The 19,180-nt window shown below is 40.0% G+C and overlaps 1 protein-coding gene across 2 annotated transcripts in view; it reads left to right on the top strand.

Annotated features, from left to right (window-relative positions):
* LOC132398272 (MICOS complex subunit Mic27-like) overlaps positions 1-19,180 on the top strand; it is a 65,622-nt gene that overhangs the window by 35,132 nt on the left and 11,310 nt on the right. For both annotated transcript variants that reach the window (XM_059977442.1, XM_059977443.1), the window contains exons 4-5: positions 10,551-10,605; positions 17,491-17,589. In XM_059977442.1, the coding sequence (XP_059833425.1) occupies positions 10,551-10,605; positions 17,491-17,589 (154 nt within the window). The remainder of the gene's footprint in view (positions 1-10,550; positions 10,606-17,490; positions 17,590-19,180) is intronic.

Here is a 19,180-nt window from a genome sequence, read left to right as displayed (position 1 = left end):
TTCAAAATATCTTATGAGGTAGGCCAAAATCAGCAAGATTGTAACACCAATTTAATAGGTTCTTATCTTGAGACAAATGGTAAAGTATTCTAATAGCAACATTTTAAAATCTCTTAATGAAATTAAAAAATAAACTGTCAATAACTGCATTTAACACATACAATTAGTACAAAGGCAAATGAATATGCTAAATTTTTAACATGTTAATCAAGTGTTTATACAAAAATATTTGGTCAGGTTAAGGATGAGCCAGCTGCATGCTGTCATTACTTTTTGTGAATTTGCCAAAAAGAACTTAATTCAGGAAATCTGTGGTGGTACTTTAATAAGCTATGTTTACAGAAGTGCAGAGGAAAAAACTGGCAGGTGGTTAGTAGGATGTAAAATCTATCAACACTGAAATTGGAAAACTTAATGTCACACCATTGGCTTGTGAACCACTCAGGAGAAATATGAGACCAGATTTCTCTAATTTGCATTGGGCCTCACGCTGGCAGTGAAGAAGGCTTGCACATCGGTCACCTAATGTGCACTCAGTCTTGCTGAGAGGAGACTGAATATGGACCCCCAAATGCAGTAGATGAGTTTGGAGGGGGTACATTTGAGTCTTTGCCTCACCTGGAAGTTCCTTTTAAATTCCTAAATTGCGGTGAGTGAGGAGTAACAGCAATTGTTTCACCAATGGCAGTTGCAGGTGAAAATGCCAATGGTCAGGGAGGGCTGGGCGAAGAGGGATGAATGGACCAGAGAATAATGGAAGAAATGATCACTGCAGGAGATGAAATAAGTGAGGAAGAAAAAGTGTGGATTGTGGTGGGATCTTGTTCCAGCTGGCAGAAGTGAAGAACCATGATATGCTAGATGTGCAGGCTCATAGAGTGAAAGTTAGGACTAGAGGAGCATTATCTCCATTCTGTTTGGAGGGAGGTAGGGTGAGAGCAGAAGCAGAGAAAGAGTTGGTAGTGGTACAAGATGACTTCGAATAATGACTGTCCACCTAGCCAACGAAGAAACAGGTGGAGCTAGCGCCCATGTGAATGCCCATGGCTACACATTTGATTTCTGTGAAATGAGATGGGTGAAAAGACTTGTTCAGGATCAGACCAAGTTTGCCTTCTTCATTTGTTCTTTTGAGTAGTGATGAAAAGTTTTATCCCTTGAAGGAATTGGGTAATAGACTCTCATTTTATCTAATCTTTCTCAGCTGCTTTTGAACACTAAACTGGAGAGAGGCATGGAGTGGACAAATAGATGCTTATAACTACGTACTGTATGTACACCAGGCACATTAAAGAAAGCTTACCTAGACTCGAGTCCACTCTGGTAGTTAGCAGTTGTTGACAAGTAACATGTAGATGACCCTTGATCTCCTTTGTAGAAATGATAAGGTATGGAAATACAGTACAGTGTGTTTAATGAATAGGGCACACTACAGTGATGCTGGTAGAGGTAATGAATACTTAGAATAATGGAAGAGGACCCAGTCAAGTAGATTGCTTTGTCCTGCTTGTTTTCAAGTTCATTGAGTGTTATGAGAGTTGCACTCATGCAAGCAAGTGGTAAGGATTCCAGCAAACCCCTCTTTTATGCTTTATTGATGGCTTTGAGTTATCAGGAGGTGGGTTACAGGTCAATCAGTATCTGACTTGCTCAATTGCACTAGTATGGCTATTCAAAAGTGTCTGTCTCTGTCAGTCCCTAGTCTTTGGACTGAAGGAGGAAACCCACACAGTCATGTGGAAAACATACTAACTCCTTACAGGTGCCTGTAGAAGTTGAACCCAGTTTGCTGGTACTATAAAGTGGTGTGCTAACCACTATGGTACCATGCATGTTATTGTGGACTTCAGGGTGGGGAAGTAGAGGGAACACACCAGTCCTTATTGAGGGATCAGCAGTAGAAAGGATGAGCAGTATCAAGTTCCTAGGTGTCAACATCTCCGAAGATCTGTCCTGTCACAAGATCTTTCCCAACATATTGATGCGATTACAAAGAATGCACAACAGTGGCTATATTTCATTAGGAATTTGAGGAGATTTGATATATGACCAAAGACTAGCAAATTTCCACAAATGTATGGTGGAGAGCATTCTAATTGGTGTGGAGGGGCCACTGCACATGATCGGGAAAAGGCTGCAGAGAATTGTAAACTCAGCCAGTTCCACCATTGGCATTAGCCAATTTTCAAAAGGTACTGCCTCAAAAAGGCAGCATCCATCATAAAGGACCCCCATAACCCAGGACATGTCCTCTTCTCATTGCTACCATCAAGGAGGAGGTACAGGAGCCTAAAAATGCGCACTCAATGTTTTAGGAACAGCTTCTTCCCCTCTGCTGTCAGATTTCTGAATAGATAGTGAACCCATGTGCACTACCTCACTTTTTTTTACTCTATTGTTTTACTAATTTAATTTATATTTTAATATATGTACATACATTTCTTACTGTATTTTGTAGTTTTTATTATATTATTTTATTATTATATATTATTTTATTTTATTATTATTTGCTGCTGCAAAACAAGACATTTCACATTTGCTAAAGATATTAAATCTGATTTTGATTCTATGGAGTTACCACTAATTCCAAGGATGTTGATGGTGGGAACTCTGTGACAGTAGTGCTGATGATTGCTAACAGTAGCTGGTCACTCTCTTGTTGTTATTTGGCACTTTTGTGGCATGACAGGTCCCTGCACATGTTGTTTGGTTTTGTTTTTGTTCTTGATGGCTGAAGGCAAGAAGCTGGACTCCAGAGCAACAAATAATCTGTTGGAGGAACGCAATTGTGATATAGAGTTCAAACATTTCCTTCTCTCTCACCCACTCCCCTCTGCTCCCTGAAGATAGTGCTTAGCACACTGAGTTCCTACAACAGATTGTTTATTGCGGGAAGGTAAGTTTATGAAGTAGTTGAAGGTAATTGTCCTGAGGAGCTTCTGCAGTGATGTCCTGAGAATGGTAAAATTGAGCTTCAACAACCATGGGCAACTTTTTTGTAAAAGTTACAAGCTCAACACAACTGGTTCTCACCAAGATCTCAGTTGACTTTTCTTCACTACAGTTAAATTAAACTTAACACGAGAAATATAATTTGAATTATTTCCTCTCACATTTCATTGAATTTGGATTGCTGAGTAATTTGTTATTGTAACTGTATTTGAATGGGCAAAGTTTGCTGGCATCAATAAATGTCCATCCTTAAGGCCATGGTGCTGCTGAGCATCATTTTTTGGAAGATGCTGGGATTTAACATTGTGTTAAGTTGGTCACTTAAGATTTATCAAGACTGGGTAAACAAATTCATTTCCAGCTTTCTCTTTCTCTTATACTGAAGTAGGACTCTGAAGAGACCTCAGCTTCATGCCTCTACATTCTCGTTGTAGTAAATTTTAGGCCTGCTATGGCACTCTTCAGTATGTTGGCCCCTCTGCCTCTTTCTTTGGCCAGGGGTCTTCACTCCAGATCTCTATCTTTAGAATTCCTGGTTCACCTGGACATCTTCCTCTGGCCTTTTGCCCTCTCGAGAATGACACAGCCCTTGGACATATTTGATTTATTTCCTGCACCACTTCACCTCCTTTTCTGGATAGAGAAGGATATATTTCTCCCATTGTTCACTTTCACCCCTCCAGCCTCGACATTCAGTGAGCCATCCTTCATACCACCAGCTTCCACAAGATCCCTCACAAGATGCATCCCCTCCCCTTTCTGCAATTTGAAAGAGGCATACCCCTTACAAATCCTTGAACGCCATTAACTAGCCTCCGGGTGGCACTTATTGTTGCAACCGCAGGAGATGCAGCGCCTGTCTATTACGTACTAATTTTTTACCATGTAAGGACAGAAACAAGTGAAACAACTCTCTTCTTCCACTTCCAATCTGTTGTACTCTAATTGGCATTTTTAATGCAGTCTTCTTGACAATGGAGATATCAATCTTAAATTGGGTGACTTTTCTGCAGACACGGCTGACCATGAGCTTCCTGTCACCTGCCATTTTAATTCTCTATCTCACTCCCACTCCGACCCATCTGTCTGTGGTTTCTGCAATGTTATAATGAGGCCCAGTGTAAGCTTGATGAACAATACCTCATTCATCTTCCACGTGGGCACATTGTGGCATCTGGACTTAATGGGGTGACACAGTACCATAGAGGGCAGCACAGTAGCATACTAGTTAGTGTAACACAATTATAGCACTAGCGATCACCATTCATGGTTCAATTCCTGCTGCTGCCTATTAGGAGCTTGTACGTTAACCTATGACTCTGTGGGTTTCCTCCGGCTGCTCAGGTTTCCTCTCACATTCCAAAAACACCGTTAGGATTAGTGAGCTGTGTGCATATTATGTTGGCATTAGAAGCATGGTGACGACTCTTGGGGGCACCAACATAATCTTCACTGATTTGTTTGATATAAATGACACATTTCACTGTATGTGTTTGTGCATGTGACAAATAAAGATAATATTTAATAGGTAACTCTTTGTTTTTATTGGAACTAGTCAGTTCTACTAACTAGCTGTGAAATTCGCTCACTTTTCCCCCTCCATTAGTACAACCTGACCTACTGGACATTTCCTCTGCACATTCTCTCTTGTTTTTGCTTCATATCACTCCCACTCTCTCTTTCATTAACTAGGTGACTCCATCTTCAGCTTATCCCCCAAAAAGAACTTGGCTTGTGTTTATTAGTACCAATATCAGAGGCAATATATCTGCCTTGTTCATCCCTCCTTTACCCTCTTTGCAACTTCCAACAAGCAAGTCTTCTTGCTTTACCAGTTCTGGTAACTGGTCTTTGACCTGAATAATTACATTTGTTCTTTTTATTGATGCTTCTTGATTTGTTGAGTGTTCCCAGCATTCTTCTATTTTTATTTTGGATTTCTAGCATTTGCAGTTATTTGATTTTAATTTTTGGAATGGAGTGATATGCTGAGGAGTTTGACAGTGTATCAAGCCTCAGCTCAATTCATTGCAAAACTGCCACAGATCTCCTCAGCCATCATCTGCCCTTCGGAACACTTTGTTCTTTTCTGAAACTCTCTGATACATGTACTGCTCGTTCTTCTCTATCACTGCTTAACTTAGCCCAGTGGCTTTCTGCTTTGTACAGAGCAAGCAAGTCTAGAATCTAACAGGCTGAAACAATCTATATCTTTGCATATGCCTGAAATGGCAGTACATAGACTATTATGAAAACCAGTGACCCATTGGGCTACAAGTCTACTTTTAGAAAGCAATATTAGGCTAGGTAGTTCCATTTAACCAAGGAACGTTATGGGCTGAGTGAATGACCTCTTAAGCTGTTAATTTTCTGTGATTCTATAAAATGTTTGTTTTGGCAAATGAGAGTGAAGATTTTGCTACCTTCAATTCAACTTCACTTCTAATTGTGAGATTATGGGGTTACATACACATTTGAAAATCACAAAGAAGCAGATTATTTTTTTAAAGATTGTAAGAACAGTGAAAACATGAAGTGCAGACTAGTGCAAGTAGATATCACTAACATGTCAGAATGTTTAAGAGCGGGTGAACTTATGAAACACCTCAGTGATATATGCTGGATGTGACCTGTAAAGGATGTTATGTTCCAGGCCATAAGTGAGTTGAAAATTGATAAAAAGTACAAAAAGTTATTAGATAAGCAATAGATCAAAGGACCAGGATCTGTATTGCACAATATTATTTGGTGTGCCAGTAAGCATAGGAGGGGTTAGTTTTAGGAAACCTTTAAAATAACAATGTATTCTTAGAACACCTGTAACTTAAAAGAATGTTCCAGGTCTTTTCTGAATTGTAATCAATCAAACTGAGTCCAAATGACAGGTGAAGAAATGTGGATAATGGCCAAAAACTTGGTCACTAGTCAACTAGGATTTGTTCTTGATTGGAACCTAAAATAAGAGTGACAGTGGTGGAAATTCAACAAGAGAATTTCTGACCTAGGACCTGTGGAGCTGAAAGCATACCCTCCAGCGGTGGAAGGATTTAATTTTGTAAATGTGCTAGATACCAAAATTAAAGGGCTGCAGAAATCAGAAGTATGGTAGCATCCGTTAGTCTCGCAACACCATGGATCTGCGCCTGGAATGGTTTCCAGGGCACAGGCCTGGGCAAGGTTATATGGAAGACCAGCAGTTGCCCAAGCAGCAAGTCTCCCCTCTCCATGACACTGATGTTGTCCAAGGGAAGGGCAAAGGCTGATACAGCTTGGCACCAGTGTCGTCTCAGGAGTTGCCAGAAAGAGGTTGAAGACAATGTCGGACTGCCTTAGGGATTCCAGCTTCAGATTTGTCCTCGGGGCTTACTCCCGAAGCCTTTCCCATGAGTGGATATGGCCGCAAGACAGCAGAGGTATGAAATCAGTTTTCCCTCTCTTAGATGGACTGCCTTCCCAGGCTGACGAGCTCCATCTACCTGAAAGAAATCAGAAGAATAATTGTAAATTATGGAGAAAGAAGGGGCAGGATTAGGGAGGAATCTAGGCTTAAATTTAAGGCACTTGCACAGAATGAGAGTGATGGCTAAATTGGACAATAATGTGAGTGAGTACGAGGCAACAGCACTTTGGATTCAGACATGTTTAGATGGAGTGAGAAGTAGGAAAACTTAGAAATTATTAAATTTAAGGGCACCAAAAGAATGAATTTAGATTCCAATGTGGAATCCAAGATGGCGGCGCGACGCAGCTTGCAGCGGCCAGTCTGGAGCTGATTATCTGTTATTTGTGAAGTGGAGTGCCATGCGCAATCATAATCGATTGAAAATGGACGTGGGAGCACCGAGGAACATCAGGAAATCTCCAGGAAGACCTTCTTCGTTGCTGCTGTGAGGTCCGGGACTCTGCTGGGAAGAACAGGCCCCCAGTCCTCGGGGTTGCATTGCCAATGGCCGTTGGCGGGGCCGTCTTAATACGCTCGGCAGAGGATGGTGCTCAGAGAAGCTGTGCCGGAGGGAATGGTGGTCAGCTCGGAGGTCCGACGGATTCGGAGTCCACTGTGGTCAGGTCGCTTTCGATGTGTGCTGTGTCTGTGTGGCTGGGTTCAACGGAGCTTTCATTGTGTGCTGCGTCTGTGAGGCTGAATTGGGCAGCGCCATGGAAGTCCATAGCGGGGGTATTCCCTTCTGCTGCCAGCGTGGGATGGCGAGTCTGTTGGGACCCTGGGGACTTGTGGAAACTGTGTGGTGATTTCTTTTGAACTTATAGTCCTTTAACATCGTTGGACTATTTTTACTGTGCCCATGGTCTTTTTTTTTATCAATTATGCTATTGTTTGCACTGTTGTAACTATGTGGTTTTGTGCGGGTCTTGTATCTTTAGTTTTTGGTCTTGTTTGTCTGGTGGATTTGGAGCTCCTTTCCGGGGCACGTGCTAAGACGGTAGCGCGATATTAATACGCAGCAGCCTCTCCGAACTCTGGATTGGGGATTGCCAACGTTATGTGGATTTTCTAGTGTAGTCTTCTTGTCATATGTTTTTGTGATATCATTCTGGAGGAATGTTGTCTCATTTTTTAACTGCATTGCATTTGTGGTTTCTAAATGACAATAAACTGAATCTGAATCTGAATTGGAAACTGTCCTTGGTAACTAATAACTTCCAAACTTCAATCATCTGATTCTGCTTCCAACTTTAGCAAAAATAGGAATAAAATCAGTGGTTAGGTAATGGAATTTGTGGATGGGTTCTAAAGAAGTGACTTTAGACTTCCCAATATAAAATTGGATATTATCAGACTATCCGTGCAGCAAGACGGAAATGGAGGCCATGGACCCTGGTATCTTTTGCAAGTTACAAGCAAGGAAGACGAGGCTTATTGATTCATTTTGAGGGGGAAATGATATTAAATTCTGAGCTGGAGTCGATAAAGAACATCCAGATGTTTCAGGGTTGAGTGAAGAACCAATGAAATGGCATCTGCTGTGGATCAGTTGCGCCAGGAGGCACACTGAAGTGGATCAAGCCACTTCTCAGGCAAGAGTTGACATGTTTCATCGCCAACCTATCAAAGCATTTCATTACTGTGGATGTATGTTCTACTGGAAGATAACACATTGAAGCAGGTTACCACATTCTTTTCAGGCATTGGTATAACTGAAGTCTGCTTGAAGCAAGTGGGTACCTCAGACTGCTGAAGTGAGAGGTTAAAGATTTCAGTGAACGCTCCAGCCAGTTGATCAGTACAGGTCCTCAGTAATGGCCAGGTACTCCATCTGAGCCGACTGCTTTTCATTGGTTCATCCTCCTGAATGCTGCTCACACGTTGCTGTCAAAGACTGAAATCACAGGTTCACCTGGGCACTCGATCACTGTAAGACTAAGCTAAGGAATGCCTACCATTTCATGCCCAGACCACATTTCAATAAATCTGATCACTTGGTTGTCCTTCTACCGGAATAGAGGCAGAGAGTAAAGAGTAAAGCTCCAAAGATTAGGACCAACAAAGAGGTGGTTGAGGGCTTCAGCAGCACATAAAAAGCTGAAGGAATTCAGCAGTTCAGTCAGCACCTATGGAGGGAAATGACCCTTTTTCTGGACATTCCATTTCCTACTGACGCACTGTTCCTCCAGCACCAACTATTGAACATGGCTTAAAAAAAGGCCATGTTCAATACTTGGTGCTGCTCCCTGCATTTTTCTGGTGAAGATCAGGTCCACTACACTTCTATGTTGATGCATTACATGCTGCTATTTCAAGGAATGGCTTCTTTTGGTTTTGAGCACTGGGAGGAGACAACTGAAGAGTACTCGGGTAATGACTTACCTGTGGCAGACAGCGGAGTAACCTTGTTGTGGTTTCCATAGTTAGATGTTTCTCCTTGAAGGTGATCATTATGGCATTCCTGAGGTTTTCCTCTTCATAGATGTGGATAATGAAATTGAATTAGACTCTGAAGCTTTTCTCTGTGCTTTAGAATTTCAGCAATGATGCCACTTACTCCTGGGGCCTTGTTTTTTTTTTATTTAGCATAGCATGTTTTTGAGTACATGTTGGTCAGAAATGGTGGCAGGCTGGGCAAAATATATTTGGAGTGGATTTGAAAGAATCAAGGACAGAGTCATGGCTGAGGAGTTAATGGAACTGCTCCAACTTCCATGTTAAGTTCTTCTTCATTTTTGGTTCTCAAGGGGGATATAGAAGTTGTTATTTAGTTTGGACCTTCAATCTTTGGATTGTGGATGATCCTATCATTGTTAAAGGACCAGTGTGTGTCTTGGCTGATGGTGAGTTGCTGGATCACTTGCACTGCTTACACTCACCATGTGTTCTTTAGGTCACAGATTATCTCTAGATCTTTGCTTTCCCTACCTTCGCAGCTGCTTTTAAAATCAACTTAATTTCAATTCCACTTCTGATGAAACATTAACAGAGACTCAACTATTTCTCTTTCCATGGATTTGGCCTTCCTTGATGAATGTTTCCAGCATTTTACATTTTTACATGAAGTCCAAATGTCGTTTACATTTGAGTGCTTACTTCAGTCCCCACTGTTTCCACATCATGGGACAATGTCACATGAAAGTTGTGTGCTCCTTCTGTAGGGCTCTTTGGGAACAAGACAGAAGAGAGGCAGGGGGCACAGAAATACTGCCTCACTGACTGTATCTAATTTTAACGCAGAGGTGAGAAAACTTTCAAAGCTGTCCACCCCAGATTCCCAGAGTCAGAAAGTTACACAACATGGAAGAAGGCCGTTTGGTCCACCAAAGGCTAAGACTTGGGATTATAAGACTTTGGTCAGACTCAAGCTGGAGTACTGTACTCCATACAGTTCTGTTCACAATGTAGGAAGGATGTGATAGGAGTACAGAAGAGATTCACCAGGAAGTAGTGTGGAATAGAATGTTTCAATTGAATGGAGAGACTAGGTCTGTTTGTCCTTGAGTGCAGGAGGTCAAGAGGGGACATGATTAAGGTATATAAAGTTATGTTGGGTGTAGAATTATCCCAGGTCAATAATTCTGGAGGACAAGGGTTTAGGGTAAGGGGCAAGAGATACAGATTTAGATATTTCACTAACCCTGCATTTGCCATTTCCCTAACCCCCCTTCCCATTTAACAAATGTCTAGAAGAGCATTTAATCACCTAGGCATAGAAGGCTACAGATAAGTGTTTGAAGATGGATTGCTGCATCTCTTCCTCATGTTACTGGTCCCACCATGGCCAATGAAGAGAGTTCTTCCTCCTATTCCATTTTTCCCTAAGATTTCTGGAAATAATTTTTAAAGATAGTAATTATTTTGAAACTTTTTTTAATATCTTGCTGTTTTTATAACATCCTTGCTGATTTGCCTTTGTCCCTTTGTCTTGGCCATTTTTTTTTGTTTCCTTTTGTAGCTTATGCCCTTTGCATTTACAATATGTTTGCCCTAAATTTGTTGTGATGTTATTTTTAATTTCTCTTTTGTTGCTTTTACTCTTTAACTCTCCAGGATTTTTTAAATTTTATTTATAAAAGTACATATAGTTTTTGAGAGAAAAATTCTTTGATTATGTTGGCTAACTTTAATTTTTATTTCATTGGTATTTTTCTAGGGTGCATATAATGCTGTTAAAAATGGTGCAGAAAACTCTGTTGCATTTGGCAAAGGTAAGAGTAGCTTTGTTTAGTTTCTCTTCTTCCAGAGCCTTATAAAATATTTGTAGTATCCTATTATTGTGTTTGCTCTGAATAACTTACCACAATAAATTTATTGATACTGGGCCCTTCATGTGTCTCAGAACGGAATGTAGAACAGTACACCACAAGAATAGGCCCTTAAGCTCATGATGTCTACACTGACCAGGATGCCAAATTTAACTTGCACATCTGACTACTCATACGGTGGCATGCAAAAGTTTGGGCACCCCAGTCAAAATTTCTGTTACTGTGAATAATTAAATGAGTAGAAGATGAACTGATCTCTAAAAGATAAAGTTAAAGATGAAACATTCTTTTCAACATTTTAAGCAAAATTAGTGTATTATTTTGGTTTTGTACAATCTTAGAGTGAAAAAAAAGGAAAGGAACACCATGCAAAAGTTTGGGCACCCCAAGAGATTTGAGCTCTCAGGTAACTTTTACCAAGGTCTCAGACCTTAATTAGCTTGCTGGGGCTATGGCTTGTTCACAGTCATCATTATGAAAGGCCAGCTGATGCAAATTTCAAAGCTTTTTAAATACCCTGACTCCTCAAACCTTGTCCCAACAATCAGCAGCCATGGGCTCCTCTAAGCAGCTGCCTAGCACTCTGAAAATTAAAATAAATGATGCCCACGAAGCAGAAGAAGGCTATAAGAAGATAGCAAAGCATTTTCAGGTAGCCGTCTCCTCAGTTCATAATGTAATTAAGAAATGGCAGTTAACAATGGAAGTCAAATTGAGGTCTGAAAGACCAAAAAAACTTTCTGACAGAACTGCTCGTAGGATTGCTAGAAAGGCAAATCAAAACCCCCATTTGACTGCAAAAGACCTTCAGGAAGGTTTAGCAGACTCTGGAGTGGTGGTGCACTGTTCTACTGTGCAGCGACACCTGCACAAATATGACCTTCATGGAAGAGTCATCAGAAGAAAACCATTCCTGCGTCCTCACCACAAAGTTCAGCGTAAGAAATTTGCAAAGGAACATCTAAACAAGCCTGATGCACTTTGGAAATGAGTCCTGTGAACTGATGAAGTTAAAATAGAACTTTCTGGCCGCAATGAGCAAAGGTATGTTTGGAGAAAAAGGGTGCAGAATTTCATGAAAAAAACATCTCTCCAACTGTTAAGCACAGGGTGGATCCATCATGCTTTGGGCTTGTGTTGCAGCGTGTGGCACGGGAAACATTTCACTGGTAGAGGGAAGAATGAATTCAATTAAATGCCAGAGAGATTGGAGAGATTGGGCTTGTACACGCTGGAATTGAGGAGATTGAGAGGGGATCTGATTGAAACATTTAAGATAATTAAAGGATTTGATAGGATTGAGGCAGGAAATATGTTCCAGATGTTGGGAGAGTCCAGTACCAGAGGGCATGGATTGAGAATAAGAGGTCAGTTATTTAAAACAGAGTTGAGGAAGAGCTTCTTCTCCCAGAGAGTTGTGGAGGTGTGGAATGCACTGCCTCGGAAGACGGTGGAGGCCAATTCTCTGGATGCTTTCAAGAAGGAGCTGGATAGATATCTGATGGATAGGGGAATCAAGGGATATGGGGACAAGGCAGGGACTGGGTATTGATAGTGAATGATCAGCCATGATCTCAGAATGGCGGTGCAGACTCGAGGGGCCGAATGGTCTACTTCTGCACCTATTGTCTATTGTCTATTATCACACTATATATAAAAAAAAGCTAGAGATGAAAAGAGGATGACTTCTACAACAGGATAATGATCCTATACACAACTCAAAATCCACAATGGACTAACACAAGAGGCACAAGTTAAAGGTTTTGCCATGGCCCTCACAGTCCCCCGACCTAAACATCATCGAAAATCTGGATAAACCTCAAAAGAGCAGTGCATACAAGACGGCCCAAGAATCTCACAGAACTAGAAGCCTTTTGCAAGGAAGAATGGGCAAAAATCCCCCAAACAAGAATTGAAAGACTCTAAGCTGGCTACAGAAGGTGTTTATAAGCTGTGATACTTACCAAAAGGGGTGTTACTGAGTACTGACCATGCAGGGTGCCCAAACTTTTGCTTTGAGCCCTTTTCCTTTTTTGTTATTTTGAAACTAAAAGATGGAAATAAAAAAGTAATCTTGCTTAAAATATTTTAAAAATGTGTCATCTTTAACTTTATGCCTTTTGGAAATCAGGTCATCTTTTACTCGCATAGCTTTTCACAGTAACAGAAATTTTGACCAGGGGTGCCCAGACTTCCACTGTATACCCTTCTGCAGTATATCCTTCTATTCCCTGCCTGTTCATGTGCCTCTCTAAATGCTTCTTAAACATTACTGACATAACTGCTTCCATCACTGGCTCTTGCAGTGCATTCCAGACACCTACTACTCTCTGTAAAAACACTTGCCAAGTAAATCTCCTTGAATATTTCCCCCTCTCACTTTCAACCCCTGCGCTCTAGTATTTGAGAAAAAGACTGATTGTCTATCCCATCTATGCCTCTCATAATATTATCAAGTCCGCACTCAACTTGCAGTGCTCCAGAGAAAACAGTCTTTGTAGGTCTCTAATACTCTCTAATCCAGGCAATATCCTGGTGAACCTTCTTTGCATCTTCTCCAAAACCTTGATATTTTGTAATACTGCAACTAGAACTATACACAATATTGCAAATGTAGCCTGACCAAAGCTTTATACAGCTGCAACATGACTTCCCCAGTATTATATTCTCTACCAACTGATCATACGTCTTTATTATCCTGTGTTGCTACATTCAGGGAGCAATAGACTTGCACCTTATGATTCCTCTAAGTCAATGCCGTGCAGCATCTGTTATCCCCACTGACTGCAAGCAATCCCAGGCTTCTGACCATACAGATCAAATGTTGAGAACTTCATATTCATGCCTCAACAATGCCTGAGCTGTGCATAAGGGGACGCATTACTACACAAACTATACACACACTTGTACTGTCAGTCTCCTCCTGCCTCATCTGTAGAATGGTCTTCAGTTCTCAGAGTAGCCTCATCAGCCATTTTGGAACCCAGAAAAGCAGAATGGAACCAGAGAATTGTCAATCCCAACAGACTGCCGAAGAAGACAGGTTATTGGCAGGCATGCTTTCAGTTAATACATGCTGTTTGGTGCTCTGGATCTCTGATTAGTGACTTTATTTCATGTTATTGTCCTAAATATAAGATAAGAAAGTGATAAAGCAGTATCATTCCTTCATAGCATTGTTTTAGCAGAATTAGAGTCTGAATTAGAAAACTGTGGGAATATTCATTAATTCCAGTGCATGTATTTCAAGTTGTTATAGCACCATGCTTATGGTGTTGAAAGTGAAACCCTTTTTTTACCGGGCATCTCTAGAAATAGCTTGTTAGCCCCTTGCTAACAGACATAGGCCTCCACACCGAGAAAACCCAGCTTTCTCCAGCTGCATACATCTGGAGTGTATATGACGTTCATCCCACCAAATCCGTGAGATTGAGATGTCTCACCCGGCCGAACTTCGGTTTGTGTGAATGCTGTGTGATTTACTGCTCTGATGTAGCCCGCGGCATGAAATAACACTGCATACAATTATAAAGTGGTATATTTATGAACGTTAACTAAAGAGTAAAGAAAAAAACAAAAAGGGCCCATTATAATTAAACAGTCAAATATGCACAGGTTGGAGCTCAAATCTTCCAAAAGCCATATTCACTGATCCTCAGTAGGCCGCCACACCTTGGCTGCATCGAATTGTGTTTTCCTACCAGATCGAATCCTGTGACCGGTTCCCTCCAGACCATCTCCCACCAAACAAGGAGTAAGCCCCACACCGGTGTCAGTCACAAAAGCCACTCCCCAAGCCTTCTCTGGAACCTTCTCCCCATTCCACTTTCCTGATTGGATGACCCACATTCCTAAGCATCCCTTATCTTTAACTGTAACTCAAACACTGCTTCTATAGAAAGATCATTACATGAAATACCCTACAACATTAGCAGTAAAACCATTACCAGGGTGTTACAAAAGGAAATGTGATTAATCAAGGTATATTGGTCATGTGATAAGCTAGAGTTTCAAAAAACAAATGGTTATAAAGTTTCAAAGGCACAGTTAATGTCAGAGAAATGTATACAGTATACATCCTGAAATTCTTTTTCTTCACAGCCATTCACAAAAACAGAGGAGTGCCCCAAAGCTCTCCTAGCTCCCCCCCACGTGTAAGCAGCAACAAAACAATGATGTCCCCCCACCAGCAAAAAAGCATCAGCGCCCTCCACTGAACACTCAAACGTGCAGCAAAACATCAATAAAGACACAGACCTGCAGTACCCCAAAGATTACTCATTCACCCAGTAATTCAATATACCACAAGCTCTCTCTCTCTCCCTAATGAGGGGAGAAAAGGTGTCCCCATTTCACAGCGAGAGTGGAGACATAACAAACAACTTTCTGGTTTATGATGTTAGAAGTCCGTTGTGTCACTTTTTTTCCGAGCTCTGTGCCCAAAGAACTCTGGTTCTTTGAAGGGAGTGAAGGTCTCAGCCCATTGTTTATTCCCTTACATAGATGCTAAAAATCTGGTATAAAAGATAAAATGTTTGGAGATTTTCAGCAAAACAAGTTCAAGATACATTTATTATCGAAGTACATGTATGTCACCATATACAACCCTGAGATTCATTTTCTTGTGGGCATACACATAAATCCAAGAAACGTAATAGAATTAATGAAAGACCGCACCCAACAAGAACGGACAAACAACCAATGCACAAAGGACAACAAACTGAAACTATGAAAGGGAAAATAAATAAGTAAATAAATAAGCAAAAACTGTCAAGAACATGAGATGATGAGTCCTTGAAAGTGAGTCCATAGATTGTGGGAGCAGTCCAGTGATGGGGTAGGAGAGGCATATCATGCTTTCTTCATAATTATACTTGTGTTCTGATTCCAAGAGACAACCTCTTAAATAATAACACTGAGGAACTTAAAGTTGCTGATCCTCTGCACCTCTGATCCCCCAATGTGGACTTGCTTATGAACTCCAGTTTCCTCCTCCTGTAGTCAATATTCAGCTCCTTAGTCTTGCTGACACTGAGTGAGAGGTTATTGGGGTACCACTCAGCCAGATTTCCAGTCTCCCTCCCATATGCTGACTTGTCACCACCTTTGATTCAGCCAACAACAGTGGTGTCATCATCAAACTTTATCCACAGATATTGCGTTGCAGCTGTGCTTAGCCTCAGAAGTAAGTATAAAGTGAGTAGAGCAAGAAACTTTGTTTTATTGTGAATGCCTGCAAAAAATGAATCTCAGGGTAGTATATAATGAAATACTGTATATGTACTTAGATAATAAATTTACTTTGAACTTGAACTTGCCTGCCATCCCAGGAATTAAGCACTAATTACCATTGGCAAGCTTGGTTACATGGCTTAATGTCTCATCAAGGAAATTATATACATTCAAGAAGTCTCTCCAGCAGATCCTTTTTAAACTGAACGGATTCCATCCTGCATTGTCCTTGCTCCCTGTCACCTACTGCTGAATCAGTTTCCAAAAGAAAAAGATAAGTTCTTCTGCAGTTTTTAAAAGCTTCAATTTTTAAATATCTTCATTCTTTGGAGGTTATTATTGAGATCCTTGGACATCCCAGTGTTCACTACATCAACTATCTCCCTCAGTATGTTTGCTTAGATTTATTAGAAATGTTTTTAAAGTTACTCTGTCACTGTTTTCCCCAGCTTTCCAACTCGCTGTCCTTAAATAGGAGAGTGTGGAATTTTCTCACTATTTTCCTTTGCATCCTGAGATGGAACCATGTCACCAAGATTTGTTACTCCAATAATTTTCTTCACTGCTTTCAACATCCAGCTTAAAAAATTTTTGGCAAGTCCTCATCCTAGATTTAATATTAATTGTCTTACAATGTGAAGGATGCAGCATTTTTTTTTGCTGTAAGCACTGATATAAATAATGTCTGCCATTTTAAAAAAAAATTTCAGTGGCACTATCTGTTTTTCCTGCTGGAAGTGTAAAATTGTTTCTTGTTGATTTTATTATCCTGCTCCCTTTGTATATAACCACCTATATTCTGTTTTGAAGGATTTTGTAGTTATGTATCTCTGCCATACTGGAAGTTTCACTCATTCAGCCTAATTTGCCTTTGCTATTACTTCAACACTGAACTTGCACTTTAGTTTTGGTTGTATTTTTGACAGTTGGAGGTCTTCTCCCTTATGGATATAAATGTTCCTTTTCACAGTAAACTACTTAACACCTCTCAGCTGTCTCTGATGGGTTTACCCATGAACAATTTTACGTTGATGATTATGCACATTCTCTGTTTTATCTTTATCAAAAGTCAGCCTTGACTGAAGTTTGGGGTATTAGTATCCATTTGATATTCATTATTTTAAACACCATGCTGAATTTAATCATATTGTGTTTTGATATTGATATTTCAATTATTAATTAAATATGGCTCATTACTTTGGGGTTGCACAGTAGCATAATGCTTTACAGTGCAGGCGACCCAGGTTCAATTCCCACTGTTGTCTGTAAGGAGTTTGTACATTCTCCCTGTGACCCTGTGGGTTTTCGTTGGGTGCTCCAGTTCCTCCCACTTTCTAAAGATATATCAGTTTGCAGGTTAATTGGTTATTGTAAATTGTCTTGTGATTACGCTAGGATTAAGTTGAGGGATTGCTGAACAGTGCAGCCCGAAGGGCCTGCTCCAAGCTCGATCTCAATAAAAAAATAACAAAATTAATTACTGATAGCTGTGTTTCCTGTTGGGATTCTTAGACATATGTTGCAATTTTATTGATCTGGTATTAATGTCCTGCCATGGGTGCAGTAGGAAAACATTAATCTGTTTATTTCTTGAAGGAGCCTATGTCTTTCTCAAGAATCCGCCTGAAGGTTTCTTTCCAAGAATGAGTGTGATAACAGTATCCGGGTTGGCTGGACTAGTTCTGGCATCAAAAGGTGCGTAGTGATCACAGTAGTTCCTTCAAGATATAAAGAATGAACTCTCCTCCTGGATCCGTGTGTGTATTGATCCATCTTGTAATATTTCAGTTTGATTTTGTTTTTTGTGATCATCGAACCCTCACTAAGCAGAAGCAGTCAAGTTCCAAACAAAATTTGGAACAGATTTTAATTGTTTATCAGCCTTGATGTGGCTGAATAGTATTGTTGATCTGAAACATAACTAATGTTTAGAAACAGAGGACAATAGAAGGTCATCATGTCTGATATAACAGTAAAAGTGAAGCAATGTTTAAAATAGCCTGACATGATAAGCCTTAAATAATGTCTTTCTATTTGGGGTTCATTCTGAAAGAGCGCATTTGTTTAACTATGAGCAGTGTAATTAAAAGACATTTCTGAAATCTGTAGTTCCCTCTATCAGAGGCTATTTCAGAAAACCCAAAATAACCATTTTTTCTTTCTTAGAGGGTGAACATGGTCTCTCAGTAATCTTTTAACCAAATGCTGCGCTTTGAAATAAACATGATTTTATTATTTTGCAGCTGTAGAGATAATTGATTTTTGTTATTATTTACTAAGTTTATGTAAAATATTTCCATCAATTTCCAGTCTTATGAACTTTTAATGCCAAGTATTTAAAAGGATATTTGATGACTTTTTATCCTGTGTAGGATGAAAGAACTGTTATGTAACACTGCCTGTTGTTCTTTTTTATTGGAAGTATTTTCCTACATGTTGTTTCAGTATAAAGTATGTTTACTTTCCCAATGAGGCAGCTTATAGAACAAGTAATCAATTAGATTGACTCAACGATTCATAAAATACTTCAAACTCATTGTTTTAGAAAGTCTGATGATTTTCTGCCTGTGACCAGCAAAAGGTGAAACTGAGAGATCCATAGTGAATCACTTTCCATATTTGAAAATTGAATGCTTTGAGCAGTGAGGGAACAACTTGAACGCTTGAGGGAGAATGCTTAAAAGAGTTGGTCTTGTGAAACAACCCACAGTGTGGGGCAACGTAATAAGACCAGTAGCTTAGCATCATAACGTGAAAACAATTTGTACCAGTTGAACTACATGAACCTGATCATAACTGATAATCTGGTTTGTGTTGTGAAAATAAGAAAGTATCTGTTTTAGCTCACCAAATGCTTACACAATCCACTTTTAAAGCACTTTTTAAAGAAGTTATGCTAAATATACCTTTATCTATTTTGCTTCACATTTGAATGATTTTGCATTTTTGGCAGTGTGAGTTCTCCCAAAAAATGAGATGCTCAAAATGCTAACACTAGTAACTGTCTTGTTTTAGTCCAAGAAGTTATTAATCAAGCTCAAATATGCAACTATGGCTATGGCTTACTCTTATTGGGGTTCATTGTTTGCTTTGAAAGCATATGCAATGATTTCATCTTTCAAAACTTAGTCTCTGCTGTAAATCAGGGCACACAGATGACTTTGAATGCAAAGAAAGCAAACATTAAATTCACAATAAAATGAGCAAATTGCACCTGAATAGGAATAGCAAGTGTTTTCAAGTTGATGTAGCACCTTCCCCTTCTGCCCAATAACTAATAAGTATG

Source organism: Hypanus sabinus, chromosome 8 (assembly GCF_030144855.1).
Source record: "Hypanus sabinus isolate sHypSab1 chromosome 8, sHypSab1.hap1, whole genome shotgun sequence".
Lineage (NCBI taxonomy): Eukaryota > Metazoa > Chordata > Chondrichthyes > Myliobatiformes > Dasyatidae > Hypanus > Hypanus sabinus.
The sequence above is the reverse complement of the archived record's forward strand: the minus strand, read 5'-3'. Positions and strand labels throughout refer to the sequence as shown.